The sequence below is a fragment of the Oncorhynchus masou genome, unplaced genomic scaffold (genome assembly GCF_036934945.1).
Source record: "Oncorhynchus masou masou isolate Uvic2021 unplaced genomic scaffold, UVic_Omas_1.1 unplaced_scaffold_952, whole genome shotgun sequence".
Lineage (NCBI taxonomy): Eukaryota > Metazoa > Chordata > Actinopteri > Salmoniformes > Salmonidae > Oncorhynchus > Oncorhynchus masou.
The window spans coordinates 159945-174681 of NW_027016018.1; the positions used below are offsets into that span (position 1 = coordinate 159945).

Here is a 14737-nt window from a genome sequence, read left to right on the forward strand (position 1 = left end):
TTCACATGCTAGCACCGTACTCATCAAGGCTATGTTTATTGAATCTCAAAATAACAATGCACACACACTGCAAAAAAACAAATAGCTTACAAAATTCGCATTAACAATTCAAATGAAAAGTACTTAATGTATCTATGTTCACATACATTCAGTAGGCCGACCTACATTCACCGTGCATTGAGATGTTTCTATGTGTATCTATGTTCACATACATTCAGTAGGCCGACCTACATTCACCGTGCATTGAGATGTTTCTATGTGTATCTATGTTCACATACATTCAGTAGGCCGACCTACATTCACCGTGCATTGAGATGTTTCTATGTGTATTTATGTTCACATACATTCAGTAGGCCGACCTACATTCACCGTGCATTGAGATGTTTCTATGTGTATCTATGTTCACATACATTCAGTAGGCCGACCTACATTCACCGTGCATTGAGATGTTTCTATGTGTATCTATGTTCACATACATTCAGTAGGCCGACCTACATTCACCGTACATTGAGATGTTTCTATGTGTATTTATGTTCTAATACATCTGACATACACTGAGCGGACAAAACATTAGGAACACCTTCCTGATATTGAGTTGCACCTCCCCCTTGTGCCCTCAGAACAGCTTCAGATGTTTGTGCATGGACTCTACAGGGATGCTGACCCATTTCACACTTTAGCAGACGCTCTTATCCAGAGCGACTTGAGTTAAGTGCCTTGCTCAAGGGCACATCGGCAGATTCTTCCCCCTTATTCTGCTAGGGGATTCAAACCAGCAACCTTTCAGTTACTAAGTTCTTAAGTGCTTGGCTACCTACAGTACCACCCTATACGTCCCCCAGTTGTTCTCAAGTTGGCTGGATGTCCTTTAGGTGGTGGACCATTGTTGATATACACGGGAAACTGTTGTGCATGAAAAATCCAGCAGCGTTGCACTTCTTGACACTAACCGATGCGCCTGAAACATTATGGGCGGTAGGTGTTATGGGCGGGACATAGGGGGGCTGGCCTGCCCTACCTACCTCCCTCCTTGCCCGTCCAAATAAAATATTGAAATACTGAACATTTATTTGGCCAAGACGCGCGCCGACAGGAATACGCATCAATCTCAGATAAAGCATTCGAGCGAGCGAAAAAGCATCCCTCTGTCTCCGTATGTGATGCTGTCTGGACAAAAGGAGTATGACATGTAGTACCTTTTCCTGCCAGATCTTATCAGATACATGGTCTACACGAAAGAAAACAGAGGGGCGCTGTTTCTCTCGCTAGTTTCAACATAGATAATTTGGCAAAGCGAGAGGACTCACTCTCGCCAGAATAAATCCTGAAATAACCCAATGCGTTTCTATGGGCATGATATGCAAGACCTACGCGTGTAGCCTGCATTCCCGCCTTTGGAACGACTCACATTGTTAGAACGGAGACGTCAACGTCTCGTCATTATATATAGTTATCTCTGGTTTCAGCCACTTGCGAATTAGAAAGGGAAGTTAGCGGGAACACAGTGTTCAGATGCTGGCTTCCTCTAAAGTAATTGATGTTTTTTATCAACATTAAACAATTACTCCTGTCCCAATAAAATAATTCTAAATACTTTACCAGAGAGCTAAACTTAGCCACAGAGCATCATAAGCGGCAGGTAGCCTGGGGGATAGAGCATTGGGCCAGTAACCGAAAAGTTGCTAGACCGAATCCCCAGAGCTGACAAGGTAAACATCTGTTGTTCTGCCCCTGAACAAGGCAGTTAACCCACTGGCCGTCATTGTAAATAAGATTTTGTTCTTAACTAGTTAAATAAAAATAGCTATGGATTGTTTGCCTATTCCTATTTGGGAAACCAGCAATTTGGGCAGCGCGCATGTTAATAGACCTGGCTGATTATTGAGTTGTGGCTGTCAGTGAAAAACATCTCAAATGTGTGAAGATAATGCGTCTCGAGACTAATTTAAAAATGTTGCAACAAGAAGTAGGGGAGGGATGTGTCGCGAAGATATGGGCGTCTCTCTCCAGAATGCATGCTCTCAGCTCTCCAGAATGCATGCTCTCAGCTCTCCAGAATGCTCCCCCTGTGGTCTCCTGACAATTACTGCACATTCATTGTTGTGAATTGTTTGCTCTTCGATTGTTTGTTTTGTTCAATTCTCCATCATATATGTAACCAGTAGGCATAGTAGATGTGCCGTTCATCCCGTCATTTGGTTACATTTCTGTTAATGCATGCATTTACAGTCATTTACCGTTCTCCTTCCCACGAGTGGAAAAACGTTGTTTGTAACATTAACATTAACATTTAAGTCATTTAGCAGACGCTCTTATCCAGAGCGACTTACAAATTGGTGAATTCACCTTTTTTTTGTTTGTAGAGTTCACAACCTGATACACGTGTGAGAAACAACATGTACCGGTTTATTTTATGTCCAGCTGATAGAGCAATGAGCATGTATGTGGTTTCTCTGTCCTGATAACGTTGAGTCATAGCTCAAGTCAAGACAGATGGAAAGGGAGGCTGAGTAGAGCGATTCATGAGAACCTGCATTTTCATCAGGATATTCTATTGTTTTCATTTTGTCGGCTTTAGGCCTCTATGTATTCTATTGATTTCATTTTGTCGGCTTTAGGCCTCTATGTATTCTATTGATTTCATTTTGTTGGCTTTAGGCCTATGTATTCTATTGTTTTCATTTTGTCGGCTTTAGGCCTCTATGTATTCTATTGTTTTCATTTTGTCGGCTTTAGGCCTCTATGTATTCTATTGTTTTCATTTTGTCGGCTTTAGACCTATGTATTCTATTGTTTTCATTTTGTCGGCTTTAGGCCTCTATGTATTCTATTGTTTTCATTTTGTCGGCTTTAGGCCTCTATGTATTCTATTGTTTTCATTTTGTCGGCTTTAGGCCCATGTATTCTATTGTGTTAATTTTGTCGGCTTTAGGCCTCTATGTATTCTATTGTTTTCATTTTGTCGGCTTTAGGCCCATGTATTCTATTGTGTTCATTTTGTCTGCTTTAGACCTCTATGTATTCTATTGTTTTCATGTTGTTGGCTTTAGACCTATGTATTTTACTGTTTATTTGTCGGCTTTAGGCCTCTATGTATTCTATTGTTTATTTGTCGGCTTTAGGCCTATGTATTTTACTGTTTATTTGTCGGCTTTAGGCCTATGTATTTTACTGTGTTAAGCTGTTCTTAACGTTTCGTATACTCAGCGTATGTTAATACAGTAAAGTCATAAAATCAGTTTTCTCTGTCTGATCCATAGAGGAGAGAGGAGTTCAGGGGTTAGTCCTGGGGTGCTTCTAGGGTCTCCAGCGTCAGCCACAGCCCCCCCTCGGCCCTGAGCACCAGATGGGGTAGCCTCCTCACCTCCACCCCCCCTGGGGTCAAACGGAACCTCCTCAAGGTCAGTGCCACCACCACACGCAGCTCCGCCATGGCAAACTTCTGACCTATACAGTTCCTATAGCACAGAATGATCGGTGATGGTAGATTCTGTATCATCATAGCCTGGTCTCCGGGATCTGTTTGTGCTGTCATGCCATGCACAAACGGATCGGGGAACAGGTTCTAAACATTAGGCTATGTTATGCCTGGGCTGTGATGCTAATGTGTATAAAGATAATGTCAATTAGAATCCACACCTAGGTCCCGAAGAGAAAGGTATGAAGGCATGGGATGAACGGCCCTTTGAGTTCTCAGGGTCGAAGCGCATGGGGTTGTAGACCTGGAGAGAAGAAGAGTGAAATGCCATCAGACTAAAGTGACTGCCAGCGGCATTGTGAGAGGATATTAAGGAGCTCGTCAGAGCCCTGAGTGTCGATGTAGTAAACTGTACTAACGTCTGGGTCAGGCCAGATCTCAGGGTTGTGATGGGTCCCATAGATGCTCACCAGACAGATGCTACCTGATGTGGGAAAAGACATGAGACATTAGTATAAGAAACACACAGGCTCCGCCCACCTGAAGATCTGTCTTCTTCAGCTATCTATTTCCTGTGTTTATGTTGCCTTTCCGTTTAGTCTATAAGAACGCTAGAGCTTCGCCAGGGATTTAACGCACCGTCTCCACACGTACACTACCAGTCAAAAGTTTGGACACACCTACTCATTCCGGGGTTTTTCTCTTTGCATATTTGAGCTGTTCTCGCCTTAATATGGACTTGGACTTTTACCAAATAGGGCTATCTTCTGTATACCACCCCTACCTTGTCACAGCACAACTGATTGGCTCAAACGCATTAAGAAGGAAAGAAATTCCACAAATTCATTTTTTACAAGGAACACCTGTTAATTTAAATGCATTCCAGGTGACTACTTCATGAAGCTGGTTGAGAGAATGCCAAGCGTGTGCAAAACTGTCATCAAGGCAAAGGGTGGCAACTTTGAAGAAACTCAAAATATAAAATATATTTTGATTTGTTTAACACTTTTTGGTTACTACATGATTCCATATGTGTTATTTCATAGTGTTGATGTCTTCACTCTATTCTACAAGGTAGAAAATTGTAAAAAATAAAGAAAAACCCTTGAATGAGTAGGTGTGTCCAAACCTTTGACTGGTATTGTATGTCACAAGAAAGAGAATACATTTTTTAGTGGAATTTAAAAAAGTGTTCACAAATTAGATCCGCTGAAATGAAAGCAACTTCTGAAAATGAACACCTGGATTGTTTAAGTAAAGCATGTTTAGATAGGTGTAATCTAGACCCAAGAGTGTTGATTTCTAATCAGAGTGTTTCCTGCTATTGACACATTTGTTGAATTATGCAACAGAACGTGACAACAACAGTAAGTCATGAGGAGGTCTAGACAGAGCAGGTAGGGTAGACAGAGCTGGTAGTCTGGGCAGAGCAGGTAGTCTGGGCAGAGCAGGTAGTCTGGGCAGAGCAGGTAGGGTAGACAGAGCAGGTAGTCTGGACAAAGCAGGTAGTCTGGACAGAGCAGGTAGTCTGGACAAAGCAGGTAGTCTGGACAGAGCAGGTAGGGTAGACAGAGCAGGTAGTCTGGACAGAGCAGGTAGGGTAGACAGAGTAGGTAGTCTGGACAGAGCAGGTAGTCTGGACAGAGCAGGTAGTCTGGACAGAGCAGGTAGTCTAGACAGAGCAGGTAGTCTAGACAGAGCAGGTAGTCTGGACAGAGCAGGTAGTCTAGACAGAGCAGGTAGTCTAGACAGAGCAGGTAGTCTAGACAGAGCAGGTAGTCTAGATAGAGCAGGTAGTCTAGACAGAGCAGGTAGTCTAGACAGAGCAGGTAGGGTAGACAGAGCAGGTAGGCTAGACAGAGCAGGTAGTCTGGACAGAGCAGGTAGTCTAGATAGAGCAGGTAGTCTAGACAGAGCAGGTAGGGTAGACAGAGCAGGTAGTCTGGACAGAGCAGGTAGTCTAGACAGAGCAGGTAGTCTGGACAGAGCAGGTAGTCTAGACAGAGCAGGTAGTCTAGACAGAGCAGGTAGTCTGGACAGAGCAGGTAGTCTAGACAGAGCAGGTAGTCTAGACAGAGCAGGTAGTCTAGACAGAGCAGGTAGGGTAGACAGAGCAGGTAGTCTGGACAGAGCAGGTAGTCTGGACAGAGCAGGTAGTCTGGACAGAGCAGGTAGTCTAGACAGAGCAGGTAGTCTGGACAGAGCAGGTAGTCTGGACAGAGCAGGTAGGGTAGACAGAGCGGGTAGTCTGAACAGAGCAGGTAGTCTAGACAGAGCAGGTAGTCTAGACAGAGCAGGTAGTCTAGACAGAGTAGGTAGTCTAGACAGAGCAGGTAGTCTAGACAGAGCAGACAGGGTAGACAGAGGAGGTAAGGTAGGCAGAGCACGTAGGGTGGACAGAGCAGGTAGGGTAGACAGAGCAGGTAGTCTGGACAGAGCAGGTAGTCTAGACAGAGCAGGTAGGGTAGACAGAGCAGGTAGTCTGAACAGAGCAGGTAGTCTAGACAGAGCAGGTAGTCTAGACAGAGCAGGTAGTCTGGACAGAGCAGGTAGTCTGGACAGAGCAGGTAGTCTGGACAGAGCAGGTAGTCTAGACAGAGCAGGTAGTCTGGGCAGAGCAGGTAGTCTGGACAGAGCAGGTAGTCTGGACAGAGCAGGTAGGGTAGACAGAGCAGGTAGTCTGGACAGAGCAGGTAGTCTGGACAGAGCAGGTAGGGTAGACAGAGCAGGTAGTCTGGACATAGCAGGTAGTCTGGACAGAGCAGGTAGTCTGGACAGAGCAGGTAGTCTAGACAGAGCAGGTAGGCTAGACAGAGCAGGTAGTCTGGACAGAGCAGGTAGTCTAGATAGAGCAGGTAGTCTGGACAGAGCAGGTAGTCTGGACAGAGCAGGTAGTCTGGACAGAGCAGGTAGGGTAGACAGAGCAGGTAGTCTGGACAGAGCAGGTAGTCTTGACAGAGCAGGTAGTCTAGACAGAGCAGGTAGTCTGGACAGAGCAGGTAGTCTAGATAGAGCAGGTAGTCTAGACAGAGCAGGTAGGGTAGACAGAGCAGGTAGTCTGGACAGAGCAGGTAGTCTAGACAGAGCAGTTAGTCTGGACAGAGCAGGTAGTCTAGACAGAGCAGGTAGTCTGGACAGAGCAGGTAGTCTAGACAGAGCAGGTAGTCTAGACAGAGCGGGTAGACAGAGCAGGTAGTCTGGACAGAGCAGGTAGTCTGGACAGAGCAGGTAGTCTGGACAGAGCAGGTAGTCTAGACAGAGCAGGTAGTCTAGACAGAGCAGGTAGTCTGGACAGAGCAGGTAGTCTAGACAGAGCAGGTAGTCTAGACAGAGCAGGTAGGGTAGACAGAGCAGGTAGTCTGGACAGAGCAGGTAGTCTAGACAGAGCAGGTAGTCTGGACAGAGCAGGTAGTCTGGACAGAGCAGGTAGTCTAGATAGAGCAGGTAGTCTGGACAGAGCAGGTAGTCTAGACAGAGCAGGTAGTCTGGACAGAGCAGGTAATCTAGACAGAGCAGGTAGGGTAGACAGAGCAGGTCGTCTGGACAGAGCAGGTCGTCTGGACAGAGCAGGTAGTCTGGACAGAGCAGGTAGTCTAGACAGAGCAGGTAGTCTGGACAGAGCAGGTAGTCTAGACAGAGCAGGTAGTCTGGACAGAGCAGGTAGTCTAGACAGAGCAGGTAGTCTGGACAGAGCAGGTAGTCTAGACAGAGCAGGTAGTCTGGACAGAGCAGGTAGTCTGGACAGAGCAGGTAGTCTAGACAGAGCAGGTAGTCTGGACAGAGCAGGTAGTCTAGACAGAGCAGGTAGTCTGGACAGAGCAGGTTGTCTGGACAGAGCAGGTAGTCTGGACAGAGCAGGTAGTCTGGACAGAGCAGGTAGTCTGGACAGAGCAGGTAGACTGGACAGAGCAGGTAGTCTGGACAGAGCAGGTAGTCTAGACAGAGCAGGTAGTCTGGACAGAGCAGGTAGTCTAGACAGAGCAGGTAGTCTGGACAGAGCAGGTAGTCTAGACAGAGCAGGTAGTCTAGACAGAGCAGGTAGTCTGGACAGAGCAGGTAGTCTGGACAGAGCAGGTAGTCTAGACAGAGCAGGTAGTCTGGACAGAGCAGGTAGTCTAGACAGAGCAGGTAGTCTAGACAGAGCTGGTAGTCTAGACAGAGCAGGTAGTCTGGACAGAGCAGGTTGTCTGGACAGAGCAGGTAGTCTAGACAGAGCAGGTAGTCTGGACAGAGCAGGTAGTCTAGACAGAGCAGGTAGGGGAGACTGAGAAAGTGTTTGGTGGTTGCATCTATGTTCCTCCCCTTTCTGTTAATGTATTTAAATATGCAAATATACCCAAATACACCCTGTGGTATGACCCGTCCCCTCACCCTGTGGTATGACCCGTCCACCTGGCACCGCCATGTCCTTCGTGTATTGTCTGGTGACAGCAGACACGGGGGAGTGCAGTCTCAGAGACTCTTTAATACACATGGTGGTGAAGGGGAGGCTGCTCAGGTCCTCCCTGCAGAAACACAACACACCAGTCACTCTTTTATGTATCATTCACTCATACAGAAAGGACTGGTCTGTTTTGAGAGTCTTGGCCCACAGAGATCCCCAGACTCCTCTTATTAACGTGGTATCCTCTCTGTGGTTTTGAGTGTCTTAGCCCACAGAGATCCCAACACTCCTCTTATTAACGTGGTATCCTCTCTGTGGTTTTGAGTGTCTTGGCCCACAGAGATCCCCAAACTCCTCTTATTAACGTGGTATCCTCTCTGTGGTTTTGAGTGTCTTGGCCCACAGAGATCCCCAAACTCCTCTTATTAACGTGGTATCCTCTCTGTGGTTTTGAGTGTCTTGGCCTACAGAGATCCAAGACTCCTCTTATTAACGTGGTATCCTCTCTGTGGTTTTGAGTGTCTTGGCCTACAGAGATCCAAGACTCCTCTTATTAACGTGGTATCCTCTCTGTGGTTTTGAGTGTCTTAGCCCACAGAGATCCCCAAACTCCTCTTATTAACGTGGTATCCTCTCTGTGGTTTTGAGTGTCTTGGCCCACAGAGATCCCAACACTCCTCTTATTAACGTGGTATCCTCTCTGTGGTTTTGAGTGTCTTGGCCTACAGAGATCCCAACACTCCTCTTATTAACGTGGTATCCTCTCTGTGGTTTTGAGTGTCTTGGCCCACAGAGATCCCCAGACTCCTCTTATTAACGTGGTATCCTCTGTGGTTTTGAGTGTCTTTGCCCACAGAGATCCAAGACTCCTCTTATTAACGTGGTATCATCTCTGCGGTTTTGAGTGTCTTGGCCCACAGAGATCCCCAGACTCCTCTTATTAAAGTGGTATCCTCTCTGTGGTTTTGAGTGTCTTGGCCCACAGAGATGCCCAGACTCCTCTTATTAAAGTGGTATCCTCTGTGGTTTTGAGTGTCTTGGCCCACAGAGATGCCCAGACTACTCTTATTAAAGTGGTATCCTCTGTGGTTTTGAGTGTCTTGGCCCACAGAGATGCCCAGACTACTCTTATTAACGTGGTATCCTCTGTGGTTTTGAGAGTCTTGGCCCACAGAGATCCCCAGACTCCTCTTATCAACGAGGTATCTTCTCCTTGTATCATATAACCGATATGATAGACCGATGAGAACTCATTCCTGCCATGTTGAGATGAAGAGAGGATGGAACTTTTCATTATTACAAATGTGACCTATTTGAGAAAGGACTGTGGTATGAACCGTCCCCCTCCCCTCGCCCTGTGGTATGACACGTCCCCCTCCCCTCGCCCTGTGGTATGACACGTCCCCCTCCCCTCACCCTGTGGTATGACCCGTCCACCTCCCCTCGCCCTGTGGTATGACCCGTCCCCCTCACCCTGTGGTATGACCCGTCCCCTCCCCTCACCCTGTGGTATGACCCGTCCCCCTCCCCTCACCCTGTGGTATGACCCGTCCCCTCACCCTGTGGTATGATTCGTCCCCGACCCCTCACCCTGTGGTATGACCCGTCCCCCTCACCCTGTGGTATGACCCGTCCCCCTCCCCTCACCCTGTGGTAGGACCTGTCCCCTTCCCCTCACCCTGTGGTATGACCCGTCCCCCTGACAGAAACAAAGACAGACTGGCAAGCAGACAGACTGACGGACGGACAGATAGGTGCTGACCAGTCTAAGTCCTCTGTCTTTCGGTCTTGTAGCAGGTCGTTGACCTCGGCTCTACAGCGGTCCTGGTAGTCCTGATGCTGAGACAGGTTATACAGAACCCAGCTGATCCCGCTGGCCGTGGTGTCATGACCTGAGAGAGAATCAAATCTCAAATAACGTGGTTTATGATAGAGTATACTGCCAGGGTAAATACAGTAGTTTATGATAGAATATACTGCCAGGGTAAATACAGTAGTTTATGATAGGATATACTGCCAGGGTAAATACAGTAGTTTATGATAGGATATACTGCCAGGATAAATACAGTAGTTTATGATAGAATATACTGCCAGGGTAAATACAGTAGTTTATGATAGGATATACTGCCAGGATAAATACAGTAGTTTATGATAGGATATACTGCCAGGATAAATACAGTAGTTTATGATAGAATATACTGCCAGGGTAAATACAGTAGTTTATGATAGGATATACTGCCAGGGTAAATACAGTAGTTTATGATAGAATATACTGCCAGGGTAAATACAGTAGTTTATGATAGGATATACTGCCAGGGTAAATACAGTAGTTTATGATAGAATATACTGCCAGGGTAAATACAGTAGTTTATGATAGGATATACTGCCAGGGTAAATACAGTAGTTTATGATAGGATATACTGCCAGGATAAATACAGTAGTTTATGATAGGATATACTGCCAGGATAAATACAGTAGTTTATGATAGGATATACTGCCAGGGTAAATACAGTAAAGGATATGGTGGATCTGAACACTCGAGAATCACCTCCAAACATGAAAGTGTCTGCCTCTGCTTTTATCTCCTCATCTGTGAGACCATGACCATCCTCATCCTTTGACAGCAGTAACAAATCAATGAAATCTGCTACTCTTTTCTTCTTCTTCTCCTCCTCCCCTCCTGTGGTGTCAGTGTGGCTCTCTGGCTCCCCCCGGTGGAGAAGCTGTGCTCTGCGCTCCTGGACAACAGTCCTGGTGAACCTGTGTATAGGGTTGTAAGAACTTGAGTTACTTTCTGAAAATTCCAAAGTATTCCAGAAATCCTGTTTGGAGGAATCTTGGATTTTCAGCTTCCAGGTATCTTCCAAAGGGAATTTCAGGAAAACCTTTGAATTTCAGGGAAATGTTCAGCCAATCTTCTTACCCGTGTACTACACTACAGGCCTGTTTGAAGCGCTGTCCCTCTGGGGACCTCCAGTACAGACAGTCCCAGTGGTGCAGGATACGTCCTCTCCGCTCAATCACCAGGGTACTCAGCTCAAAAATGGCTGCAATGTACTCACTGGAACTCCTGGACGAAAGGAAAGGAGCCATCAGACAGAGTTAGAGGAGGGAGGATGGAGACAGAGGAGGGAGGATGGAGACAGGGTTAGATAGAGGAGGGAGGTTGGAGACAGGGTTAGATAGAGGAGGGAGGTTGGAGACAGGGTTAGATAGAGGAGGGGGGTTGGAGACAGGGTTAGATAGAGGAGGGAGGTTGGAGACAGGGTTAGATAGAGGAGGGAGGATGGAGACCGGGTTAGATAGAGGATGGAGACCGAGTTAGATAGAGGAGGGAGGATGGAGACAGAGTTAGTTAGAGGAGGGAGGATGGAGACAGAGTTAGTTAGAGGAGGGAGGATGGAGACAGAGTTAGTTAGAGGAGGGAGGATGGAGACAGAGTTAGTTAGAGGAGGGAGGATGGAGACAGAGTTAGTTAGAGGAGGGAGGATGGAGACAGAGTTAGTTAGAGGAGGGAGGATGGAGACAGAGTTAGATAGAGGAGGGAGGATGGAGACAGAGTTAGATAGAGGAGGGAGGATGGAGACAGGGTTAGATAGAGGAGGGAGGATGGAGACAGAGTTAGATAGAGGAGGGAGGATGGAGACAGAGTTAGATAGAGGAGGGAGGATGGAGACCGGGTTAGATAGAGGAGGGAGGAGACCGGGTTAGATAGAGGAGGGAGGATGGAGACCGGGTTAGATAGAGGAGGGAGAATGGAGACCGGGTTAGATAGAGGAGGGAGAATGGAGACCGGGTTAGATAGAGGAGGGAGGATGGAGACCGGGTTAGATAGAGGAGGGAGGATGGAGACCGGGTTAGATAGAGGAGGGAGGATGGAGACCGGGTTAGATAGAGGAGGGAGGAGACAGGGTTAGATAGAGGAGGGAGGAGACAGGGTTAGATAGAGGAGGGAGGAGACAGGGTTAGATAGAGGAGGATGGAGACAGGGTTAGATAGAGGAGGGAGGATGGAGACAGAGTTAGATAGAGGAGGGAGGATGGAGACAGAGTTAGATAGAGGAGGGAGGATGGAGACAGAGTTAGATAGAGGAGGGAGGATGGAGACAGAGTTAGATAGAGGATGGAGACAGAGTTAGATAGAGGAGGGAGGATGGAGACAGAGTTAGATAGAGGAGGGAGGATGGAGACAGAGTTAGATAGAGGAGGGAGGATGGAGACAGAGTTAGATAGAGGAGGGAGGATGGAGACAGAGTTAGATAGAGGAGGGAGGATGGAGACATGGTTAGATAGAGGAGGGAGGAGACAGGGTTAGGTAGAGGAGGGAGGAGACAGCGTAAGATAGAGGAGGAAGGAGACAGGGTTAGATAGATGAGGGAGTATGGAGACAGGGTTACATAGAGGAGGGAGGATGGAGACAGGGTTAGATAGAGGAGGGAGGGTGGAGACAGGGTTACATAGAGGAGAGAGGGTGGAGACAGGGTTAGATAGAGGAGGGTAGAGGGGACTATGGTTACTGGGCTCTTGTCTCAGTCAGTATCAGAGGTAGAAGGTTACTGGGCTCTGGTCTCAGTATCAGAGGTACAAGGTTACTGGACTCTGGTCTCAGTATCAGAGGTACAAGGTTACTGGACTCTGGTCTCAGTATCAGAGGTACAAGGTTACTGGACTCTGGTCTCAGTATCAGAGGTACAAGGTTACTGGACTCTGGTCTCAGTATCAGAGGTACAAGGTTACTGGACTCTGGTCTCAGTCAGTATCAGAGGTACAAGGTTACTGGACTCTGGTCTCAGTCAGTATCAGAGGTACAAGGTTACTGGACTCTGGTCTCAGTCAGTATCAGAGGTACACGGTTACTGGACTCTGGTCTCAGTCAGTATCAGAGGTACAAGGTTACTGGACTCTGGTCTCAGTATCAGAGGTACAAGGTTACTGGACTCTGGTCTCAGTATCAGAGGTACAAGGTTACTGGACTCTGGTCTCAGTATCAGAGGTACAAGGTTACTGGACTCTGGTCTCAGTCATTATCAGAGGTACAAGGTTACTGGACTCTGGTCTCAGTATCAGAGGTACAAGGTTACTGGACTCTGGTCTCAGTATCAGAGGTACAAGGTTACTGGACTCTGGTCTCAGTATCAGAGGTACAAGGTTACTGGACTCTGGTCTCAGTATCAGAGGTACAAGGTTACTGGACTCTGGTCTCAGTATCAAGAGGTACAAGGTTACTGGACTCTGGTCTCAGTATCAGAGGTACAAGGTTACTGGACTCTGGTCTCAGTATCAGAGGTACAAGGTTACTGGACTCTGGTCTCAGTATCAGAGGTACAAGGTTACTGGACTCTGGTCTCAGTATCAGAGGTACAAGGTTACTGGACTCTGGTCTCAGTATCAGAGGTACAAGGTTACTGGACTCTGGTCTCAGTCAGTATCAGAGGTACAAGGTTACTGGGCTCTTGTCTCAGTCAGTATCAGAGGTACAAGGTTACTGGACTCTGGTCTCAGTATCAGAGGTACAAGGTTACTGGACTCTGGTCTCAGTCAGTATCAGAGGTACAAGGTTACTGGACTCTGGTCTCAGTATCAGAGGTACAAGGTTACTGGACTCTTGTCTCAGTCAGTATCAGAGGTACAAGGTTACTGGACTCTGGTCTCAGTATCAGAGGTACAAGGTTACTGGACTCTGGTCTCAGTCAGTATCAGAGGTACAAGGTTACTGGACTCTGGTCTCAGTATCAGAGGTACAAGGTTACTGGACTCTGGTCTCAGTCAGTATCAGAGGTACAAGGTTACTGGACTCTGGTCTCAGTATCAGAGGTACAAGGTTACTGGACTCTGGTCTCAGTCAGTATCAGAGGTACAAGGTTACTGGACTCTGGTCTCAGTATCAGAGGTACAAGGTTACTGGACTCTGGTCTCAGTCAGTATCAGAGGTACAAGGTTACTGGACTCTGGTCTCAGTCAGTATCAGAGGTACAAGGTTACTGGACTCTGGTCTCAGTATCAGAGGTACAAGGTTACTGGACTCTGGTCTCAGTCAGTATCAGAGGTACAAGGTTACTGGACTCTGGTCTCAGTATCAGAGGTACAAGGTTACTGGACTCTGATCTCAGTATCAGAGGTACAAGGTTACTGGACTCTGGTCTCAGTATCAGAGGTACAAGGTTACTGGACTCTGGTCTCAGTCAGTATCAGAGGTACAAGGTTACTGGACTCTGGTCTCAGTATCAGAGGTACAAGGTTACTGGACTCTGGTCTCAGTATCAGAGGTACAAGGTTACTGGACTCTGGTCTCAGTATCAGAGGTACAAGGTTACTGGACTCTGGTCTCAGTCAGTATCAGAGGTACAAGGTTACTGGACTCTGGTCTCAGTCAGTATCAGAGGTACAAGGTTACTGGACTCTGGTCTCAAAATCAGAGGTACAAGGTTACTGGACTCTGGTCTCAGTATCAGAGGTACAAGGTTACTGGACTCTGGTCTCAGTATCAGAGGTACAAGGTTACTGGACTCTGGTCTCAGTATCAGAGGTACAAAGTTACTGGACTCTGGTCTCAGTATCAGAGGTACAAGGTTACTGGACTCTGGTCTCAGTCAGTATCAGAGGTACAAGGTTACTGGACTCTGGTCTCAGTATCAGAGGTACAAGGTTACTGGACTCTGGTCTCAGTATCAGAGGTACAAGGTTACTGGACTCTGGTCTCAGTATCAGAGGTACAAGGTTACTGGACTCTGGTCTCAGTATCAGAGGTACAAGGTTACTGGACTCTGGTCTCAGTCAGTATCAGAGGTACAAGGTTACTGGACTCTGGTCTCAGTATCAGAGGTACAAGGTTACTGGACTCTGGTCTCAGTATCAGAGGTACAAGGTTACTGGACTCTGGTCTCAGTATCAGAGGTACAAGGTTACTGGACTCTGGTCTCAGTCAGTATCAGAGGT

General features: G+C 47.1%; 1 protein-coding gene across 3 annotated transcripts in view; it reads right to left on the reverse strand.

The window, feature by feature from the left end:
* LOC135538402 (cytochrome P450 4F3-like) overlaps positions 1 to 14737 on the reverse strand; it is a 48434-nt gene continuing 33697 nt past the window's right edge. For all 3 annotated transcript variants that reach the window (XM_064964304.1, XM_064964302.1, XM_064964303.1), the window contains exons 7-13: positions 10726 to 10872; positions 10351 to 10562; positions 9565 to 9694; positions 7790 to 7923; positions 3838 to 3902; positions 3640 to 3722; positions 1 to 3458 (exon numbers count right to left, since the gene is read on the reverse strand). In XM_064964304.1, coding sequence (XP_064820376.1) covers positions 3281 to 3458; positions 3640 to 3722; positions 3838 to 3902; positions 7790 to 7923; positions 9565 to 9694; positions 10351 to 10562; positions 10726 to 10872 — 949 coding nt within the window. In that variant the 3' untranslated portion in view covers positions 1 to 3280. The remainder of the gene's footprint in view (positions 3459 to 3639; positions 3723 to 3837; positions 3903 to 7789; positions 7924 to 9564; positions 9695 to 10350; positions 10563 to 10725; positions 10873 to 14737) is intronic.